This window comes from Eleutherodactylus coqui, chromosome 12 (genome assembly GCF_035609145.1).
Source record: "Eleutherodactylus coqui strain aEleCoq1 chromosome 12, aEleCoq1.hap1, whole genome shotgun sequence".
NCBI lineage: Eukaryota > Metazoa > Chordata > Amphibia > Anura > Eleutherodactylidae > Eleutherodactylus > Eleutherodactylus coqui.
In genome coordinates this window covers 119,458,971-119,483,050 of record NC_089848.1, presented here as the reverse complement: position 1 = coordinate 119,483,050, position 24,080 = coordinate 119,458,971, and the positions used below count along the sequence as shown (strand labels likewise).

Genomic DNA, 24,080 nt, shown 5'->3' with positions numbered 1-24,080 from the left:
AGGCGGCCTAATTCCCACTATTACCTGTCACCGTTTTTGGGCTGAGGAGTGGGGAGGGAAAAACAAAAACTGAAAAAAAAGGAGGACTGCATCTTGAAATCAGTGAGGAATTGTTATATGTTGTTACAACTTGTAGATCATCTCATTACTCAAAAAATAACATTGATTTGCTACAAGCGGAAAAGCGCAGAAATGTCTATAAATAGTGCAGTTTCTGGAAGTGACAGTAATACTATGATGTCATCAACCAGGATGGTTCATAGCCGCCGGCTGGGGGTCAGAGGAGGAGTACTGCGGTGTAGATGTAACAATGGGAGGAGATGCACAAATGACAGCTTGCATGGGGAATATAGTAATATCACTCCTTATCTCCACTAAATATTAACTCCCTGTAACCGGGCGAAGAAGGAGGAGCCACAGCTGGGGACACCCAAAGCGGGGCCATCTGAGGAGAGGCATTGCCATTTATGGCTGCAGGGAGGAGGCACAGTCACTTTTATCCCGTTAGCTTTGTACTTTCTGCCTCTGTTTCTCAGTCCTTCTACACATTGCAGCATCAGGATTGACAACATCCCTTGTGGACACATTCGAGCCGCCTACCCTAGAGAAACTACAAGGCAAGTACAAAAATAGCAGAGCTAAGCGGGTCAGATGCAGCAGAGCTGAGTTTGTTTTTTGCATTATCATTGTGACTTTGAATCTTACTGTAATTTTACATAGGACTGCAGCGCACGAACAATGTGGGCTCAAAAAGTTAAATAACCGATTGAGCTCTGCTACATCCATATAACATCACCGAGGGGGTTCATGTTTTGATTTTCGTTTTCCTTTAGATTTACCTGTTGATTGTCTGAGGAGCAACATCTCAGGTCTTCGGATCTGCTCTGTTCGTATCTGCTCCGTTCGGATCTGCGGTTGGGGTTTCTGTTCTTCTTTCCCATCATAGGGTCAGATAAACGGAGACAAATGTTTCTGTTTACTCTCCTATTGACTTTAATGGTTTTTGGGGCTCTCCGTTCGGGTCGGTTCGCGTCCGTTCGCGTCGGTTTCGCCAGATTTCCATTTTTTTCATGGAAACAATAAACTATACTACTGCGCCGTTTTTTTCCCTTCCAAAAAGAAAAGCAGAAACCTAACAAAGTATTAATGTGTCTCTTTACATCGCCGTCCGTGGTGAACGGATGCGCACGGGGAGACGCCTTGCGTTCTATCTATTATTTGTTCCATTTAACAGATCTGTTTTATTCTGCGCAAACCAAGAAAGTAAAAAAACGTCACTTAGGGCTCCCACACACTTGCATTTTTGGTGCATTGCGTCGCATTAAAAAAGTCCCATCGACAATCGCGGTAACAAAAAAAGCAAACGCAAGTGTGTGGGAGCCCTTAGTGCACTTTTTCCCCAGTTTGGCAGCCATTTTTAAATCTTTGCACGGATTATAGATAAGCCATTAAAAATGGAAATTCAAACTTGGATGCATACAGCGCCTAAGGGCTTATTAACACAAATGTATGTGCGCATGCATTACACAGAGAACAGGCGTGCGCAATTCGATCATGCAAAAAATATGCAGCCTTGTGCAGGAAAAGAAGACATCTTGAACTCCTTAAACTAACTGGCCATTTCAATGGCTGAGAGCGTCGCTGCGTGGTTTTTGTGTGTGCAATGTGTACGCGCAAAAAATACAGTAAAAAGTCATATCTATCTATGTGATATCTATCTATGTGATATCTATCTATGTGATATCTATCTATGTCATACCTATCTATGTGATATCTATCTATGTCATATCTATCTATGTCATATCTATCTATGTCATACCTATCTATGTCATATCTATCTATGTCATATCTATCTATGTCATACCTATCTATGTGATATCTATCTATGTCATATCTATCTATGTCATATCTATCTATGTCATACCTATCTATGTGATATCTATTTATGTCATATCTATCTATGTCATACCTATCTATGTGATATCTATCTATGTGATATCTATCTATGTCATATCTATCTATGTGATATCTATCTATGTGATATCTATCTATGTCATATCTATCTATGTGATATCTATCTATGTCATACCTATCTATGTCATATCTATCTATGTCATATCTATCTATGTCATATCTATCTATGTCATACCTATCTATGTGATATCTATCTATGTCATATCTATCTATGTCATATCTATCTATGTGATATCTATCTATGTGATATCTATCTATGTCATATCTATCTATGTCATATCTATCTATGTCATATCTATCTATGTCATACCTATCTATGTAATATCTATCTGTCATATCTATCTATGTCATATCTATCTATGTGATATCTATCTATGTCATATCTATCTATGTCATACCTATCTATGTGATATCTATCTATGTCATATCTATCTATGTCATACCTATCTATGTGATATCTATCTGTCATATCTATCTATGTCATATCTATCTATGTGATATCTATCTATGTCATATCTATCTATGTCATACCTATCTATGTCATATCTATCTATGTCATATCTATCTATGTCATATCTATCTATGTCATATCTATCTATGTGATATCTATCTATGTCATATCTATCTATGTGATATCTATCTATGTGATATCTAGCTATGTGATATCTATCTTTGTCATATCTATACAACCATCTCATCTGTCTGTCTAGTTATGCAATTTCAATTTTCAATTGTTAACATTTTTAATAGAAAGGTCGAGAATATCATGCAGGATTTGTGCCTCTTGGAATACACAGATCTCGCACAAGTATGAACCACATTCTTTTGAATTGGGTCATACACATGAAGGTTATTTCCCGGCATCACATCACGATGAGATGTCGGAATTAAATCGCGGCACGCCCTTATTTTGGGCATGCCCCCGCATCGCATCTCCTATTGTTTTAAATGGGGCCGGCGGCAGCATCGCACCATGTGGTAGTCACACGCGATGCGATGCAAGGTTCCCCCATTGAAAACAATGGGAGAAACTCTGCGATCCGACTTCCCCGAAGTGATGCAACATATTTTGGATACAAAAACACCCCGATCCGCAGCGAAATCGCATGTTGGTGAGCTGAATATCAAATTAGCCTAAGGGCTTATTCAGACGGGCGTGTATTGGTCGGGTTTCACGCCCGGCCGATATACGCTGCCCCTCTCTGCAAGGGGAAGAGGCGGGACAGGATGGGAGTTAGTGCACTGAGTTCCCGCCCCCTCTCCACTGTTTGCAATGAGAGGGGGCAGGGGCAGGACTTAGTTCTGCCCCTGTCCCAGCCCTACCATTGCAAACAGTGGCGGGGGCAGAATGGGGGCGGGAGTTCAGTACACTAGCTCCTGGCCCGTCCCACCTCCTCCCCTTGCAGAGAGGGGCAGCGCATATCGTCCGGGCGTGAAAACCTGAATGATATACGCCCGTCTGAATAAGCCCTAATGCAGTAAAATATTCCAAATGGACCCTCAACCATAACGAACATGGTGCATCATTTGTACATGACTGCAGCTATGGAGGCACACACTACAGGTATTTAACCTTTACATATTATGCTATTGAACAGAAAGCTATTTATCACCGTAGACTTCTGTTGCTCAATGCCTTCCATTAGAACCACCATGTAGTTACTTTCCTCCCCATATTGGCGGTTACTTCTAATTAACCTGCCAGTTCTATCGTTTATTCAGATGTCATGCAGAAGATAATTAGAATTTTTTTTCGCAGTAATTAAACATGCCGAATGACCTGAATAGCGAAGCCAACGGGATCGAGGGGAAAGGCCGAGCCAATGGCCTCGAAGAAGTACAAGTGGATGTCAAGGACCCCAAGTCACCGAAAAGGTAACTCTTGTGAATTATGGACAAGTTGTAGACTGGATGTAATGGAAACGAGTCGGGAAAATGGAGAAAACAAACAAAAAGAAAGAAATGAATAAGCAATTTGGGTGAATTCAAACGTGTCTTTGCTGCTGAGCTGCGATGCGGAATCCACACCTCGAATCCGCAGCAATCTACAGAACGGCGCAGGTAGACGGGTTTGGGGAAACGCAACGTGTATACGAATAAATTACACGTAGAGAGGTAAGCTGCGGATTTACAAACCTATATAGTATATTCGTCATGTCGCGGAAACGCTGCAGATTTTCCCCTTGTTCAGACCCCTTCAATCTATAGAAGGAAATCCGCAGCATAACCCGCATGTAACACGAACAGACATGGCTGCTGCATCATGTGGATGTACCCTTAGGGCGGCTTCAGACGGGCATTAGCTGATACGCTCGACACAGTGTATTTAAGCGTGAACGATGTTTAAAGCGGCAGGTAATCAGGGTGTTGCGTGTTGACAGCGCTTATTACTGTACTTTTTTGTGCATGTATGGCCCGTTTACACGCACGCATGAATCACTCTTTCTGTGGAATTGATTGGCTATTAAAGCCTAATGAGGTCCAGCTATCTTCTTTTCCTGTGTTTTGCGCGTTGGCACACTCTTCCTATTGTGTAATTTCGCAAAATCAATGGGTTATATTCTCCGTGTTTTGTGTACGCAAATTGTACATATGCAAAAATGTGTGCAAACACGCCCGTCTGGAGGCCCCCTTGGGCCGTATTTACACTGGCGAGTTTCATGCGTGATGTCTGTGCAGTGCAAGATGCACATAAGTTGCACATGGAAAGAGCCTGTTGTTCTCAATGGGTTAATTTGCAGGAGTGTTTTTTTTTGTTGTTTTTTTTTAAATTTACATTAATAGTTTGAGAATAAAGAATTGCAGCATTTCCTATTTTTGGACATTTCTGTTCAGGAATCGCTCATAATTTTTTATGGGAGCCAAAAAAAATCGTTTTTCACTCACATGAAAATAAGAATAATCTTTATTTGTCTAGCGCCAACTTATTCTGCGGCGCTATTTGACTGCATTGCATTTTTTTCCATTTTTACTATTCGAATAACATTTTTATTTGCGTGAAATCTGCGCATGAACACCGCATGTGGAGCGATGTGATGGAGTTCTCTCACAAACCACATCACAATCACAGGAAATCCATGGGACGTTTATGAGTAGATCACCCGCCCATGATTCTCCGACTGATATCGCGCTCACGCCTGGAAATGGGGCCAGAAAAAACATAAACATAGTCAGAGAACTTGTGACTCTTACAGATGTAGCAGCTCCATCCTTGAAGCATGGCCCGGTATATTACAGACGCAGATCACTGGGCACTACCACACTAATTGTGTAGTGCAGCCACTGCCATTCAGATTATATGGCGGCCGCGATACGCAAATAGAGTAGCAGTGCGAACTGCATTTTATTATCTCAGCAGCCCGCTGACACCAGATGCGCCGGCAGTGCTACATCGGTATGGCTTGATAAATTTACCCCATATAGTGCTGGATACGCTTTTTTGTACGACCCTGCATGGAATTTGGCGTGCCATGCGGTATGCCAACACAACAGGCCTCCTGTATGTCAGCGAGCACTGTTTTGGTATACACTGGGAAAATTGGTCCTTATGGATTCACGACATAAGGAATTCGCCAGAAAAGCATCATTGTGTATGGAGACTCCGCGCAGCGGCACACGGACTGCCTGGCATCTGTGCGGTCTTCTCGTTCGGCTGTACACACTCTACGCCGACTGCTTCGCTCTGTGCATCCGGCAGAAAGCCAAGTCCCAAGTTCACACTTGCTCTTTTTCTCTAGCTGCTCGGATATTTCCTGTACGCAGGCGGGTATAATTATGTGTAATTAGTGTTTGTTCAATGCTCTATGATATATAGCAGGGCGCGTATGTGTGTGACGCTGAGTGAATATCATAGCTCATCAATTAGAGGATTGCAAAACTCAAATTCCTAAAGAATAAGATGGTTAAATGCGAAAAAACATTCATACATTCATCTGCACGGGATGGTCTAAAGTGAGCGTCACCTGACCGGCGGCACCTCGCTGACTACAGTCCGCCAGGTGCCGGAGAGCGCTGCCAGCGCGAAGACCTCGGTGGTGAGGGGAGTGCTGTGTCTATGTAATCAGCCGTGGGGGCAGATTGTCACTCTGTTTTGGATGCAGAAATGCTGCAGGATTTGTGCTGCGTGTAACCGCACTGCAGGGCTGCATTCGCACCGCCGAGCGCCATATCGGGCCGATATCACACTTGTCAGCCTGCATTCTTCATTCAGAAACACCTCGCATCGCTTCTGTACAATTGCGATCCTCCGGTGCTTCTTTCATGTGCGTCAGAGGATCACAAGTGATTCCAATTGATCGCAATGGAGAAACATCACATCGCACTCGCATGCACAACACTCAGAATGCGATGTGTTTGACCGACCCATTGAAAACAACGGGCCGTGCGTTCCGAGGGAATGTCCAAACATGGGGCAGGCAGCGATATTTAACCTCGCAGTGTCGCTTTGAAGGAAGAAATCGCTTATGCAAATGACCCCATTCAAAAAAATGGAGTTCATATTTGTGGGAGTTTTGTCCATCTTGCAACGCGCTTCTGTGCATGTGACCTAAGAGTAGGACTATCCAGCAACCAATCATAACACAGCGTTACCAGAGCACTTTCAGAAAATGAGTTTTTTCTCACAATTGTGCTGTTCTGCCGTTTTGATTATTATGGAGCCGTATGTTATCTGTAAGATGCGTTATCACGGCCACGTGAGATACTTGTTGGCGAGTCATAGACCGCACTGCGCTGCTTACGCAGATGTGGGATGTAGTGTTTTCTAGGAGCCACATCCTCTCTACAATCAGACACACATCTGACCCCGTTCCTGAGGAAGTGGCTTCTAAGTAGCAACATTCAATTTTGTTCACACGCAAACCCCTCTTTACAGTTTAAATGACTAGGAGTCCGCGCTGAATATCGCCAAGGGTCAACGCCATAAATACAGGAAGGCAAAGTAAAAGAAAACTTACAAAAAGTAAGAGTAAAAATGTATAGAGAGGAAATATATACTGCGACGCGCTTCAGAGGTCAGGGGACCCACTGCAACGCCGATCCCGACTATTTAACTTCTTACTTTCCACAATCACCCCATCAGTGTCCCCACAACACAACTGTAGCGACCCTAAGACATGCATAGTATCAAATTCTGCAGCACCTCAGCCGTATTCAGCAATTCCAGCAACCTGATTGGTTGTTAGGGCAGAGGTGTTGCAGAATTTGATAATATGTGTGCAGAGAACCTGCAGTGAGGAGGAGAGAGGGGCACGGGACGCATCAGTGGGGGGAGGGGCTCAATGGTGAGCTTTCCATTGGTTAGACTTTTATCATCTATTCGAACAGCTCCTTATTGCCCCATCAGCCGTGCACTAGGTATATATAGGCAATCTATGTGTATAAGGCTCCCATTTCCCACCTTCTCTGCTGTTTGGAATGTTGAATTTTAAGGCGTCTGGTCATTTGTCCAACCAAGAGATAAGCAGAAATATATGGCAGCTGCTTATCTCTATTTGTATGGCAATAAATATGCTGTCGGCAAGAGGATGACACTTTGACCCTAATAAAATCTGACTAAACCTTGCAGCTGTAAATCGTCTTGCATGGGGTGGGGTGATGGGAAGCAGGCGGTAGACTCCCCCTATAGTCCGGCCTTTTGTATAGAGGTGAATTGAGCAGTCACCTACAGCAACCAGTCAGAATGCAGCGATACTTTACTAACCTTTATCACAAACAGCATGCTGTGTTATTAGCGTTTCCAACATGGCGATGAATGTTCCCTTTTCTGCTTTGAAGACAACATTATTTTAGATCCAGGCTGATTATATTCTGAATCTATCGGACCGCCGAGCATCATGGGCTCATTGTATGGAGGTTAAAGGTTCTCGCTAGGACAGATTGATGGTTGGAGACGTAAAGGGATCTTTCGGTTTTACGTTCTGTAAATAAAGCTTAGTGACTGTAAATGGAAAGTCCTAAACTCTGATGGATTCCGGACCGGCTCACACGTTCGGTGGAGACACATCGGCTTTAAAGGGATGCTCCAGTTTCAGGACAAGATTCTGTCCCGGGACCAGAGGGTTTGGGGTTATATTACCTGTAGCTGATCTTCTCTTTCGTCTTTCCTCTCTGTTCGTTCGGGGCCCTTTTTACAGCCATTCCAGACAGCTGACACATTCTTTAGACTACCTAATCACCCAAAGTGCATTGGTAGTGTGAGACTGTACTTGCTTTCTGATTGGCCAGCTCTGCTTGTTATCAGTGCTGGCTGATCATACAGCAGTACACAGTGTGCATTAGGTAGTTAGAAAATGGAGGCGGCCATCTTGGCAGCCTCAAAATGGGAGCCTGAACTAGTGGAACGGCGGAGAAGACGAAATACAAGTAATATACCTCCTCCAGTTCCAGGACAGAAATTTGTCCCAAAACAGGAGGGTTGCTTTAGTACCAATTTGTGAACATACTCTTGCTGTTTCAATACCACTACAGTCATACCTCTACTTTCGTTGCCTTCCTCTATTGCCAGTTTCCAGTTTCGCCAATTCTTCCAGGCAGAATTTTGCCTTTACTTTCCCCAGCTGCTTTTAGTTTTGCCGGCAGCCACCGGCCCACATGACCTCGCTGTCCAATCACAGCCATTCCTGGATGTGTGTCTGTGATTGGAGCATCCAGCGTTGGCTGTGATTGGCTGAGTGGGCTATCACCCAGCCAATCGGAGCAATCTCTTGCTGGAGGTACAAGATTTAAATCCCTGTCACCAGCAAGATGCTCTGCTCGCTTGACAAGCGCCCGGCAGTCTGCACAGAGGTTCAGAGAGCGGCCTCTGGGACACCGACGGTACCTGCAAGGTAAGTATTGATTTTTTTTTCTCTCAGGTAGTGTAGCTAGGGCGTTTAGCGCTGCCAAAAACACGGTACCAACTTGTACTGCATTTATGGCAGCGCTGAAACCGCTGACCATTCATTTCAACGGGTGGAAAACGCTTGTGTGAAATGAATGGGAGCGTTGAACAGCATTTAGCACTGTGCTGAAAAAGCAGCACTAAGCGCTGTACAAAAATGGTTTGGGGGGGGTTTGGAATGTCTAAAACGCATTAATTGGTTTTGCATTGATTCCTATGTAAATAATTACCTCGAGTTTCATTAGTTTCAAGTTTAGCCGATTGCTTCTGGACGGGTTACCAACGAAACTAGAAGGTTGACTGTATTGGTTTCTTGTCAGTAAGGCCGCCTGCAGACGGCAGGGTCAGATCCCGCTGCAAAAATTCTTGCAGCGGGACCTGACCTGCGCCCCTGCAGGGACCAGCGCGACACTCACCTCTTCCACGGCTCTGGCGCTTTGATGTGCCGGTGCATGAGCAGAGCGGAGCCAGCGGCCGGGAAGTGACAGAAATAGAGCATGCCACAAATCGCGGCCATCTGCCAAGGATTGTGTTTTTTAACGCAATCCTATGGCAGCTTCTACAGGTGGAAATTCTTTGGGAAATCCCGCTGCGGAATTTCCACCCGTGTGCAGGAGGCCTCAATGAGAACATGGTTGTTTACATTCAGAGTCAGTAAACCTGCTCATACCTAGAAGTGGATACAATTGTATCAAGTGTGGGCAATGCTCTGTGAGCAAAACAGCCTGAACTCCACTCTGATACATTGTAGCAAACTAGCAAACAGATTTGTGCAGATGCTACTAATGCATTTAGCTCACAGAACGTTGTCAAACAAGCAACAAACATTTCTAATGCACTTTTGTCACGCAAGGGACTCAAAATGTATCTTGTGGCTTTGGTGCGTGCAGCGCTTTTTTTCCGTCCAAAAGCTGGGCAGCGGGGTGGAAGTGGGCCGACCCCATTATAGTCATTGGCGTCCATCTGGCGCTGTGTGGTTCTGTATTGAATGGAGCAGGAAAGCAGAATCCGCAGCCGAGGTGTAAAACCTCCCAAACATAAATACAACCCCAGAACCAAGTTCAGTACATAAATACTTTACCAGAACGAAGCGAATACGTTGTGGAGGGACCGATGGGCTGATAGCGGCACCTCAGAACATCAGAGAGCTGGAGACAGAGCCAGGAGCACCTTGGCTCCACCAAGATAGCAGGGAGGGGGTAGAGCATTTGCTGGAAATCCATGCAGTTCTTCTGGGCTGCGTGCAATTTTCCCCGTTCCTCATAAAACCTTTGTCCCGAATCGCAGGGGGTCTTATTGTCACGGTGGGAAAAATAGAGTCACACAAAGGGAAATAATAAAGGGACTTGACAAAATAAAATCACACATTGCAGAAGCACCGCGGTTCGTTATTAGTGGCAACAGTGTGGAAAAGCTAAGCAGAGATGTTTACGATTAAAGCAAACCCTGTTCACACGCGCAAGAAACAAATACTGCTGGAACTGTGCTGGAACTAAGCTGCAGTTTTGCTGCATTTCTGCAACTTGTGAACCCGGTATAAGTTGTTTTTTCAGAACTGTTATTGAAACAGTTGGATGTTGTGCGATGGCGCGGTGGTGACAGATGGCGGCGCGGTGGTGACAGAGGGCGGCATGTTTATTTTATGTGGCAATAAACAATTTTACTAAAACATCAGTAATGTGTACACAGCACTCCCCGGGGGGGGGGGCACAATTTAACATTACTTCAATCTTAAAGACATAGCAAAGCAACTTAGCAATCATTGAAGTCACAACCATGGTCTCCAGAAATCCGGCACAACACATTTTATCCATCACCTCGTTGGTCTCCAAACTGGCATCAGCAGGGCACATTTCATCTAAAGCCTTCCATATATTCTGCACGGTTCCTGTCCATATGCATTAATGCGGGGCTCTGCCATCCTCAGCGCCCATCCCTGCCCATCCCTGCGGGCTCCTCGGCTCCGGTATTTCATGCTGGGTCTGTGTCAGATCCACAGCCACATACACTGTTCGAACATAGCAGAAGGCTCTAGTCACATGTTGTATCTTCAGTACGGTTTCTGACGCAGACTCTGCACTGAAATCCATGTGGGCATTGGCGTAAGTATAGGGGATGCAGGGGATGTGGTTGCACCCGGGCCCAGGAGCCTTAGGGGGCCCATAAGGCCTCTCTTCTCCATATAGGGAGCCCAGTAATATGAATAAAGCATTATAGTTGGGGGCCCCATTACAGGTTTTGCTTTGGGGCCCAGGAGCTTCAAGTTACATCTCTGCATGTTGGGATCCATGCCTTTTCAGCATTCACTTGAACGCTATGGAAATTGAACTATATTTTGAATTTTTTCACACACGGATTTTGAAATCTACGTTATGAAAAAAAGAATTGATTAAAAAATTGCATCAGCGGCCGTGGCTTGCGGCTGCCCCATTGGCTGGGACTAAATCTTCATGTTGATCCACATGCAAATCCGCTGAGGCAGAACTGATGCTTAATAAAGATGCATGAACCTCCGAATAGAACAAAGTGCCTCTCCGGGACGGGATCTGAATTGTATCAACAGTGTTGATTAAACAAATGTCCAAACATTTCCTAGAGTAGTTGTAGCACATGGTGTAACTCTCCCCTCCGTGATGGAGTGTGTGCCGTACTGTATACATTTCAGGGACTGAAAAGTGGAGTCACAGAAGTTCAATAAAAAACTTCAATTCCCCATTTTCATCTTGTAAACCTCTTATAGCAGCTTTGACTTTTCTTTTGTTTTTGACCCCCAGAATCCTTTTTTATTGCTTTTGGCCTCTGTTGCAAGCCTCAATTCATTATTCTCTTTAGCTTTTCTGACCCTACAGTCTCTACAGACCGCATTATATTCTTCTTTAGATAGTCCCCGTCTTTCCATTTGCTAAACATACTTTCCTTCCTTTTTAACACGTATGTAAGTTCTGTATTCATCCAATCTGGTCTCTTTAACCCCTTCCTGCTCTAGGACGTACATTTACGTCCTGGAGCGTCGGGGTATGTATGCAGAGAGGTTGGGAGCGACCTCTCTGCATACAGAGCGGGCGTCAGATGTTTACTGCAGCTGACACCCGCAAGCAATTGCTGCAATTGGCCGTACATCAGCATTTAAATCCCCCGAACAATGTTCGGGGGTCCCGTACAGCCCCCCCGCGATGATATCAGGGGAGCCGTGCAGGTGTCATGGCTGCCGGGGGCCTTCTGAAAGGCCCCAGGGCTGCCTTGGGAGACTGCCTATCAAGCCATCCCCGCTCTGGAGAAGTCTTAGAGGCGGGAATGAGAAGTTCGAATTAAAGGGGCACTCAGGCTGGTTTCGTTAGCAGAGTGGAGAGCCCGGGCTGGGTGATGGATTGAGATGAGGGAGGCGATATAGGGGGGCGCTGCGCTGTGGATGAGGGATACAATATAGGGTGGCGGTGCGCTGTGGATGAGGGATACAATATAGGGGGGCGCTGCGCTGTGGATGAGGGATACAATATAGGGTGGCGGTGCGCTGTGGATGAGGGATACATTATAGGGGGGCGCTGCGCTGTGGATGAGGGATACAATATAGGGTGGCGGTGCGCTGTGGATGAGGGATACATTATAGGGGGGCGCTGCGCTGTGGATGAGGGATACATTATAGGGGGGCGCTGCGCTGTGGATGAGGGATACAATATAGGGGGGTGCTGCACTGTGGATGAGGGATACATTATAGGGGGCGCTGCGCTGTGGATGAGGGATACATTATAGAGGGGCGCTGCACTGTGGATGAGGGATACATTATAGGGGGGCGCTGCACTGTGGATGAGGGATACATTATAGGGGGGAGCTGCGCTGTGGATGAGGGATACATTATAGGGGGGCGCTGCGCTGTGGATGAGGGATACAATATAGGGGGCGCTGCGCTGTGGATGAGGGATACAATATAGGGGGCGCTGCGCTGTGGATGAGGGATACATTATAGGGGGGCGCTGCACTGTGGATGAGGGATACATTATAGGGGGGCGCTGCACTGTGGATGAGGGATACATTATAGGGGGGCGCTGCACTGTGGATGAGGGATACATTATAGGGGGGAGCTGCGCTGTGGATGAGGGATACATTATAGGGGGGCGCTGCGCTGTGGATGAGGGATACAATATAGGGGGCGCTGCGCTGTGGATGAGGGATACAATATAGGGGGGCGCTGCGCTGTGGAGGGCTTTATGGATGAGGGTAGTGAGTGTAAATTGAATTCTGTATTTAACGGGCAGCCAGTGCAGTGACCGGCACAGGGCAGAGGCGTCCGAGTAGCGGCTGGACAGGAAGATGAGCCTGGCTGCCGCATTCAGGATGGATTGGAGGGGATAGAGTCTGGTGCGGGGGGGCCGATCAGCAACGAGTTGTAATAATCGAGCCGGGAGTGGATGAGGGCAGCAGTGAGCGTTTTTAGCGTGTCCACAGTGAGAAAAGAGCGGATTCTTGCGATGTTCTTCAGGTGCAGCTGACATGTTCAGGCAAGAGATTGGATGTAGGGGGTAAAAGAGAGATCAGAGTCAAATATGACCCCAAGGCAGCGGGCATGCTGGGAGTTATGGTGCCACACACTGAGATGGAGATGTCAGGAGGAGGTCGGTTAGTGGAGGGTGGAAACACCAGCAGGTCAGTTTTAGAGAGGTTCAGTTTTAGGTAGAGAGAGGACATGGTGTTAGAGACAGCGGACAGACAGTTAGTGATGTTTTGGAGGAAAGGTGCAGAGATGTCATACACTTCTAAGATGTTACTAAGCGGTGCGCCATCTGGCGATGTCCTCCGAGCAGCTAGACATGGCTAACCCCGGCAATCCTCCCACTCACAGCCACTCTTCACTCTTCCAAGACTGCACTGGGATATGTACATCATCCTCCTGGCGCTCTAATCCGTCCACTTCCAGTGATGGTCAGAGCGGCCCATCCCCCCATTCTGCAGTCATCAGTCACACAATAGAACTATGTACTAACTGACTGAGGAAGGAGCCATTTCCAGGATGACTCCGATATAACCTCATTACCCCTCTACATCTCCTAATGCTCTGATCTCAACTACTATGTTGTTTTCCATTGCAGCAAGAAGAAAAAAAATTTCTTCAAGTCAAAGGATAAGCCAAAAGAAGAGAAACCAAAGATGATCAGCCCGTTCACAATGGTGAGAGGCAGCGGCTTCATGAGTAAAACATGAAAATGAAATAATTGTATTCCAATGTAAATGACAGGGGTTGTCCCGCGAAACAAAGTGGGTCTATACACTTCTGGCCATATTAATGCACTTTGTAATGTACATTGTGCATTAATTATGAGCCATACAGAAGTTATCAGAAGTTTTTCACTTACCTGCTCCGTTGCTGGCGTCCTCTTTTCCATGGAGCCGTCTAATTTTCAGCGTCTAATCGCCAAATTAGACGCGCTTGCGCAGTCCGGGTCTTCTTCTTTTCTCAATGGGGCTCCGTGTAGCTCCGCCCCATCACGTGCCGATTCCAGCCAATCAGGAGGCTGGAATCGGCAATGGACCGCACAGAAGCCCTGCGGTCCACCGAGGGAGAAGATCCCGGCGGCCATCTTCAGCAGGTAAGTAAGAAGTCACCGGAGCGCGGGGATTCAGGTAAGCGCTGTCCGGTGTTCTTGTTTAACCCCTGCATCGGGGTTGTCTCGCGCCGAACGGGGGGGCTGTTGAAAAAAAAAAAACCCGTTTCGGCGCGGGACAACCCCTTTAAGGAGATGTGTGACTATGTATCAATTCATCTATCACAGCAGAATGGGGTCATTGCAACATATGTATATCGCAGGTTGCAGCAATCCCCAGCGTCTTTCATTTACAACACACCTATACAGATGCCATTACCTTGCCAGCATAGCAGAGCTGAGTTTGTTATTTGATACAACCTTTTATTATGTACGGTTCTTCACACTGCTGGCACATAGACCTGCTTTATCTTAAAGGGGTCGCCTGGTTCAGAAATTCAATTTTCTAAGCTTGGTACAAAGGTTAAAGGGACCCTCTGATCTTGAACCAATCAAGATGGCCGCACCTCCATATGACTACCTGATGTATACTGATTGGCCAGTACAGCTCATGTAGACAGCGTTGGCCAGTCTAAACAGGTGTAGTGTAACACTTAGATTAATGACGCATACTAATGCACAGAGTGGTCAGAGAAGGGGCATGGCAATCTTTGTTTGTCCAGGATCGGAGGGTTGTTTTAAGAGAGGGCAGCCCCTCATTCAGGGACCTCCATCAATTTTCAGAGTGAAGAGTGACTACAAAAAGAGTCTCTCCATCTTTGAAGGACTCAGTATGTCTTCCATTGCACAGACTGCTTATTGATTTCACTGGGCACTATGTAATGCTTCATTTGTCCTGTGGAGGCACTGCAGGGAAATTGACCACTTGCTGACAGGATCCTCCCACAGATTACAGCTGATCTCTGGGGGTCCCAGCAGTGCATCACCCTCTGATCATCTAATTTTTGGGGAACCTAATCCATAACAAAGAGGAATTGTCCAAAATAGACAACTGCTGTATAGGGATGCCGTCACACACCATTAATGCTGCGGAATATTGTCAGCATTTACAATACAGCCCGTGGGGACGAGATCTCATAAACCCTGTTCACATAGAGCAGAAAGTTTCCCCACTCAATCCGCAGCGTAAGAGAAAAAGACTTTTTCCCCAGCAGGTCTGTTTCCGCAGCGGTAACCATGAATTGAGGCAGATTCAGCTCTGTAGCCTCTGCACACGTCCCTCTCTCATCGGTTTCAGGGCTTATTCACACGGGTATATCGGCCGATATACGCTGCCCCTCGATACATTGGTTTATAATGCATCAGTGCACAGGGGCGTATCTCCACAGCCTAAAAGCGCCTGGGTGGGCACTATCTACTCCTATGGGAGTCAATAACAGCGGCAGGGGAAGGGAGGTGGGAAGGAGTTTAGCAGCGTGACTGCTAAACTCTGTACCCCTTCCCTTCTCCTCTCCGCCCCTTGCCGCTGTTTGCAATAGGAGGGGCGGGGTGGGGGCTGAGCTAAGCATCAGCCCCATCCCGCCCCTCTAATTGCAAACATCTGCAAGGGATGGAGAGGGGCGGGAGCTCAGCACACTAGCTCTAACCCCGTCCCGCCTCTTTCCCTTGCAGAGAGCTGGTGAGGGGGAGGGAAGAGGAAGACAGCTAAGCTGTCTCTTCCCACCCAATGGAGTATATGCCGCCCTGTGAAAATGGCTGGCTGATATACGCTCGTGTGAATAAGCCCTCAGGAAGATAAACACTATTGTATAACTGAAGAAGAGCACAAAGAACCAATTAAATGTGATTGGAATAGTCGCCCACACTTGACCCATGGGTATTAGTTGGTTGGCACTAGAACACTTAGTACATTTCCTTCAGGAAGTCTCCGATTGCCAGCGCCTAATGTCTGATCTAATTAGTCTAATTGTAGAAAATGCCCTTTTATTGCTAATGGATGCGGCTCCTTAGATCCTTAATGGACGCACACTGGTACAAGACTCCGGCCTCTTCCTAATCACCGGCCTGGTTTTCATGTTTTGAGATAGAATAGAATAAGTTCTGTTTGTATCTGAAATTCACTCATTCTTAGATAAAAATGTTGCATTCTGACGTTGCAGGCTCTATCTACACGGCGTGCGCAACGTCCAGAGAGTGAGCGGCCCGCACATATGGGACGTCCAATGTATCACTGGGGTCTCATTCATCCTTCTGTACCTTTATTCATCTGTATAGAGTACAACACTTACAAGTGCCAAGCAGTAGGGGCAGAAAGACGCACATGTGATCCTACTGAATCACATGACATATCACATGATATCGCTCAACCAGCCAGCAGCTCTGGGAGGTGTCATGTGACGCAGTCTGTGTGTCACATGATGCTTTTCAGAGCTTCTAATTAGCTGAGAGGAATCATTCGATTCACCATTGGGCTTACTGCTTTCTTTTCACCCACTTTATCACACTTTTGGGGGGCACTTCAATGGATGAAATCACATTTCCTGTAATAGCTGTATTGGGGTATCACACTCATGCACTAATTTTAAAGAAGTCTCTCATAGAGGTGAGTCCACTTTAAGGTTAGGTTCACAACTGGGTTTGGAGCCTCTGTTGCAGCATGCTGCACTATGTTTTCCAGTAAAATGTTGGACACCGGGACAAAACCCGACGGGCCCCATTGTAAGTTAATGATGGAACAGAAAACCGGAAATGATTAACGCAGAAGTGATCGTAGCCTAAAGGTACCTGAAAACGGGGACGTTATTGCCTGAATAACCGCTAGTGACAGCGAATTCGGACGATAGCCGTCCCATGTACACACGGCCACTGACTCGGCACTGAGCGAGAAATTGCTCACTTATCGGAGTCGCTTGGTTTCTAGATCACCTGAGCAACTATCAGCCCGTGTAATCAGACAGTCATTCATGTATGAACGACTGCTTGCTTGCAGTGAATAGAGGTGGCGGCCAGGAGCGATCACCGACCACTCCGCCTCCATTCACTGAACGACTATCATTCCTGCGTGACAGTCATCCTGTAAACGTACCTTTAGGCTCCTTTTAGCCTCCACGATCCAGGCAGAGTAATGCGATCACTGAGATGGGCACTGGTGTATCTGACCTTCACAGGTCTATGCTGACAGTACGGGGGATGACACAATCGTTCGTCCTCCATACTGTTTCATTGCTGCTTTTTGTGCCGTGTGAAAGATGCAATCACTCAACGAACAATAACTCGTTTTTTAGGTGATCAGCGGCGCCTTCCATCGCTGATGATCAGGCAAACATCGTTCTTCATGGGGCTTTATAAAAGGCCCTTAAGTCTCAAAATGCGGGAGCAAATCAAGAGAGTTCCCCAATTCATTGGTCGACCCCCAGAGAACTCCTTAAGTGTCGCGGATTTTGCAGCAAAGTCTGCGACAAATCGAAGTAAAAATCTGCACTTCTGGGGACTTTTTAATGGGGAATTTCTGCTGTGGAAAATCTGCACCAAATCTGCTATGTGTGAACGCACCCCGAGGCCGGCTTCACACGGGCAGGAAAATCGTGCGGGACTTGTGTGCTGCGAAATGCACAAATCTCACCCAAATATGAACCCCATTCTTTTGAATGAGGTCATACACGTGAGCGCTGTTTTCCTGTATCGCATTGCACCGCGATGCAGGAGACAAATCGTGGCACGTCTTATCTTTGTGCGCGCTCTCACATCACATCTCCCATTGCTTTCAGTGGGACCAGCGGCAGCATCGCATCATGTCCTGGGCGCACGTGAGTGCGACGCGATGCAAGGTTACCCCATTAAAAACAATGGGAGAATTTCCGCGATCCTGTCAGCCACAGCGGAAGATCGCTACTTCCCCGAAGTGATGCGAGGTGGTTTTGAGATAAAAACACCTTACATCCGCAGGGAAATGCATGTTGGTGAGCGCAATATTGGGCTGTCATTCATGGCTTGATATTGTGCGCGCCTGTGTGATGCAAGTCCAAGGCTGCTTTCACATCACCAAGAAAATTGCGCGAGAGTCGTGTGCTGCGAGACTCACAAGTCTCACATGAATATGAGCCCCGCTCTTTTGAATGGGATCAAATACATGAGCTATTTTGTTTCACATCACCATGCGAGAAAAAATCGTGGCGTGTCCTACGTTCCCTTGGAACGCCTCGCCCGTTGTTTTCAATTGGGGCAGAAAAGGCATCGCACGGCATGCAATGTGCCCATGAGTGCGATGCGAGGCTTCTCACTGAACACAACGGGAAACGCTTGCTGATCCTATCAGCCGTGTCGGAGCGTCGCAGCTGTACTGAGGTGATGATCCGCAGGTACATCGCACGTTCCTGAGCGTGATTTAACTCTGAGTTTCACGGCCCCATATCGCGCTCGGCGGTGTAAAACTAACCTGTTCCCAGGGCAGAATCCATGGAATATTCCACACGGATTCCACCTGTAGAACCCTGGCAGAAATCCACAGTTAGTCCGCCATGTTTTTTCTGTGGAGCCACAAATGGACTCAATGGCCAAAATCCGTGTGCTGACCTCTAGTGCATTTTTACATTAATAAGTGACTTGACACGGAAATACGGAAATATCACGCAGGCAGACCATCAATGGGGCTAAATCCACGCGTGGATCTACATCAAAAACCATTGCTGAATGGCTTAGATTGCTGCTACAGGTTTCCGTGTCATGGCCACAGCGCTTGAAAGTTGCGTGAACGAGCTCATAAATCTGCTGTTTGTGCAACTGTTCAGACGGCCCAGGTCTAGCACATATACAGTGAGCCCAACCTTTCCGCCCCCTTGCTGGCTCTCGGCAACAGGAGGAGGCGGAATCTAGTGTACTGAGCCCCTGCCCCCTCTCCGCCGCTTGTCATCTGCCAGCAATAGGAGGGGGCAAGATGGGGCAGCAGCTTAGCAACTAGCTCCCGCCCTGTCCCACCCTCTCCCATTGCAAACAGTCATCAAGGGGCAGAGAGGAGGAGGGAAGGGGGTGGCAGTTCTCATAGTGACTATGAACCTCTCTAGCCCCGCCCCTTCACCTCCGCTCTTGGGGAAGCCCTGGCAAAGTGCTATAGCCCCGCCCCCTATCTCTCCAAATATGGGGAGATATGTGAGAGATCCACTGTAGCTCCGCCCCCTCTCTCTCCCTGCAATGGGGGATTTCCCAGCTCTTTCATGATCTTCTCCCATTGACTTCAGTGAGGCTGGCTCTGTTGCTTCTGCCCAATTGAAAACAATGGGCGATATCATAGATTTTCTTATAGCAACTTCCAGTGAGTGAAAACATCGCAAGTGAGAATGAAACCATTGAAAATAAATGGTTTCAAACTTATGGGTTTTCACTCACTCTCGTATTGCCTGTGTGGAAGAGCCCTTACAGTAGCAGCAATGTGGGTGACAGGTTCAAAGTAATATCCACACACTGCCGAAAAAAAATCCATTGGGGAAATTGACATGCATATCATAGAATCCTAGAATGGTAGAGTTGGAAGGGACCTCCGTGGTCATCGGGACCTCCGGGGTCATCGGGTCCTCCGGGGTCATCAGGTCATCGGGACCTTCGGGGTCATTGGGTCTTCCGGGGTCATCGGGTCTTCCGGGGTCATCGGGTCCTCTGGGGTCATCGGGTCATCGGGACCTCCGGGGTCATCGGGTCCTCCGGGGTCATCGGGTCCTCCGGGGTTATCGGGTCCGACCCCCCAGCTCAGTGCAGGATCACTAATTTCACCTCTTCAAATAAAGGTGTTGAATTTTGCACCAAATTGTGTGTGAAAAAAACAATGTCAAAATCTGGATCAGACGGCGTGAATCTGGCCCTGCTGCGCTCGGTGTGCCCACTGTGGACGCTACACAGAATATCTTTATCCCATTTGCTCTACTAATGGAGGCTCGCTGTCATTAGCAGGCTGTAGTACACGCTGCCTTCTCCAATGTTCTTGAATATCCTTTTCTTCATATTGTACAATCACTTTCTTCTCCAGTTCCGATATTCTGGAGCAGCAGAGAAACTGCTGATGTTCTTTGGCACAATAGCAGCGATGATCCACGGTGCCGGCCTGCCACTCATGATGATCGTCTTCGGAGACATGACGGACACCTTTGTTAGTTATAATCCTGGTGATGATAAGATCTGTGAGTATATTATTGTATCGCCTGTATGAATGACCATAAAGCCTAAGGGCCCTTCACACCAGTGGGCAGCAGCCATTTAGATGATTGCCAACTGCGTATTTACTATAGATGGTCTTTACACAAGTCACTGCTGGCTGCATCGGAGACAAATGATCGTCATACAGGTTGTCCAGTTGTAAACTATTCATGGCCTATCTTTAGAATAGGTAATCAATAGTAGATTGATGGGAGCCTGTGATCCAGGACTCTTGCTAGTCAACTATTCTCTGGGCCGGTACGCTGGTTCACTGGGCTGATTTGTGCAGGAAGCAGACGGCACAGTTCCTATTGCAGTAGCCAGGCATAGTGTTCCAGGAAAAATTCCCTCCCACTTTAATGGGAAGATTGTAATACCAAGCCTGGCCGCTGCCAGGGAAACGGAGCTATCCACTTCCTGCAGAAATCAGCTTAGTGCACAAGCACAGCAACTGAGCAAATAGCTGATCGGTGGGAAATCTTAACCTTCCAGTCTGCTATTGATGAACTATCCTGAGGACAGGCAATCAATAATTAGCTGCCGACTCTGATAGAGTATTGGGGACATATGATGACATTGGCCTGTCCGGTTGTACGTGCCCTGTTTTAGCAAAACAAGTGATAGTGTTATTTTTGTTCTCTACAGACGCGAACATGTCAAATGAAACTATAGCCGAAGCCATGTTGAACGCATCCTTGGCATTCCAACAAAAAATGGAAGAGTAAGTGCAGTTTCCCTCCCCCTCCCCCTCCTGTGCCGCACCATGTTGGCTTCAGACGAGCGAATATAAACATGACTGCAATACGGATCTGTTTTGTGGACATTCCATCCATCATCAATTCATCACTATTCGCTTCGGCATTTTTACTATTTCCTATTGGACTAATACTGATCTGTATTTACCCAACAGCAAAAAGTACAAATACGGAAATGTGCGCCAAAAATGGAGTACGCCGCGTGTTCGAAAAACAGACGCAAATAAATACAGCCATGTGCTCAGCCCTACAGAGGTAACCACCGTCTGCAAGTGGCCTTACGCTGTGAGAGCCCAGCGGAGGCCGAGGCTGGCACTTGGCACCGGGCATAGAGATTCCGACACCAATGTGGCGCATTCACATTGGCAGGAAAACCGTGCGGGTTTTGTGTTTTGTGAGACGCGCAAAACTCGAATGAACATTTTATCAGGCAGGTTTCCTGCGAGACAGAAAAATGGCAGCATTAGAATAGAGCATGCTGATGGACGGTCTCCCTCACACTGCACAGCACATGGACGGGGTGAGGCGCGTTGCACCCGAGAATGTTGGGCGTGACTCGCGGTTGCCCGTGTGACTGTCCCGGAGCAGGGATACGTTGCTGCACACTCGGGGCTCTTACCCACTTGGGGTTTTTTTATTAAAAACTTTAATGTTAAAGTTGAAGAAGTGTATTTGCGCAGCCACCGCTAGTTCTCACCATCTGCATCTCTAACAGGGGCTCGCTAGCAGCATCGCTGGACCGCTCATTCTCTCTGTACACGTCATGTACACGCCATGCTACACGCTCATTCTCTCTGTACACGTCATGTACACGCCATGCTACACGCTCATTCTCTCTGTACACATCATGTACACGCCATGCTACACGCGCATTCTCTCTGTACACGTCATGTACACGCCATGCTACACGCTCATTCTCTCTGTACACGTCATGTACACGCCATGCTACACGCTCATTCTCTCCGTACACGCCATGCTATACGCTCATTCTCTCTGTACACGTCATGTACACGCCATGCTACACGCTCATTCTCTCTGTACACGTCATGTACACGCCATGCTACACGCTCATTCTCTCTGTACACGCCATGTACACGCCATGCTACACGCTCATTCTCTCTGTACACGCCATGCTATACGCTCATTCTCTCTGTACACGCCATGTACACGCCATGCTACACGCTCATTCTCTCTGTACACGTCATGTACACGCCATGCTACACGCTCATTCTCTCTGTACACATCATGTACACGCCATGCTACACGCGCATTCTCTCTGTACACGTCATGTACACGCCATGCTACACGCTCATTCTCTCTGTACACGTCATGTACACGCCATGCTACACGCTCATTCTCTCCGTACACGCCATGCTATACGCTCATTCTCTCTGTACACGTCATGTACACGCCATGCTACACGCTCATTCTCTCTGTACACGTCATGTACACGCCATGCTACACGCTCATTCTCTCTGTACACGCCATGTACACGCCATGCTACACGCTCATTCTCTCTGTACACGCCATGCTATACGCTCATTCTCTCTGTACACGCCATGTACACGCCATGCTACACGCTCATTCTCTCTGTACACGCCATGCTACACGCTCATCTGTACATGTCATGCTTACATGGACATTTTAAGTTTGCTCCGGAGGGTTTCCGTTAACGAGCCCTCAATTAACTTTTACTTGAGAGCCCGATCAGCGGCACTGGCCTCCTTCGGATCAGCATGTACCACAGCCTCGTGTCTTCCGTAGGGACAATGCCTATTCTCTTAAGGTCTCACCCACTTTCTGACGCTTATTAAAGAAACGTTTTTTAATCTCAGACATCGTGAACATACCAGAAATGGCTTGAAGGCGCTCAAATATGTCCTCTCCTGATTTCTTGTTTTCACATGGCCAAGTCGTACCCTCTCTGGCGGCAGCTCCCTCTAACAGTCCCGTGGGTATTTCAACTTTTTGCTCGACTGCCAATGGGTATAGTTGGAATACAGCTCCCATCCTCCCCCTAAACTCCCGGAGGGCACGTCTCTCCCCACTATATTTGGGCAGTCATGGAGCTCCTAGGCAATACAGCATAGCTAGTGGTGCAAAACCAGATGTACTAGCGACTACGGGTGCAGCTTCTTCGGGCGCTACAGCAACTGGCGCAGCAGCAAGCACAGGATCTGGGGCAACTGCTGCAGCATTAGCTTATGCCATAAAGCCATTCACAGAGGCAGAAAAAGTCGATATTGAATATTTAGCCCCTCACAGAGTAGACCTAAACAAAATATGGATTTGTAAACTAATTTATGTAACAGTTGATGTGATCTAGATAATATCATATATTGGATTTGCTGGATCGAAGCCAATCGAATATTGATATGAGATGATCCGCATCATATGATTTGTGATCTTACGTGAGTCGGATACCATCTATTATCTATCCGGCACCGATAGCTTGATTACTAGGCTAATGATGACATCTGATGCGATCGGCACATTACAGCAGTGTCTGAATATACGTTTGGATGTCATTTGTGTTTTTCTCACTAAGCCCATTGCAGGATTAGGGCTGGACTACTTCCTATCCGCAAGGACAATTGTGCCCATACTGTTATATGCCATACAGCCGGTGTACGCTGCCACCAGAGGTTGCACCGGTTTTCCTTACGCAGGGGGCACGCTGAGTTCTTTCTTTGTACCTCTCTGCAGCCGCCTGCCATCTAACCTGCGTGAATGTTTGTTAGATGGTGTCAGAGGACGATCATTATGTGATAAAATAAGGCCTCGGAGACAAATGTGTTCAGACATGTCAGA

The 24,080-nt window shown here is 47.1% G+C and overlaps 1 protein-coding gene across 1 annotated transcript in view; it reads left to right on the top strand.

Moving 5' to 3' along the window:
* The first annotated feature begins 367 nt into the window (after positions 1–367).
* ABCB1 (ATP binding cassette subfamily B member 1) overlaps positions 368–24,080 on the top strand; it is a 77,565-nt gene continuing 53,852 nt past the window's right edge. The window contains exons 1-5 of the mRNA XM_066585254.1: positions 368–617; positions 3,734–3,849; positions 13,939–14,017; positions 20,348–20,498; positions 21,160–21,235. Coding sequence (XP_066441351.1) covers positions 3,743–3,849; positions 13,939–14,017; positions 20,348–20,498; positions 21,160–21,235 — 413 coding nt within the window. The 5' untranslated portion in view covers positions 368–617; positions 3,734–3,742. The remainder of the gene's footprint in view (positions 618–3,733; positions 3,850–13,938; positions 14,018–20,347; positions 20,499–21,159; positions 21,236–24,080) is intronic.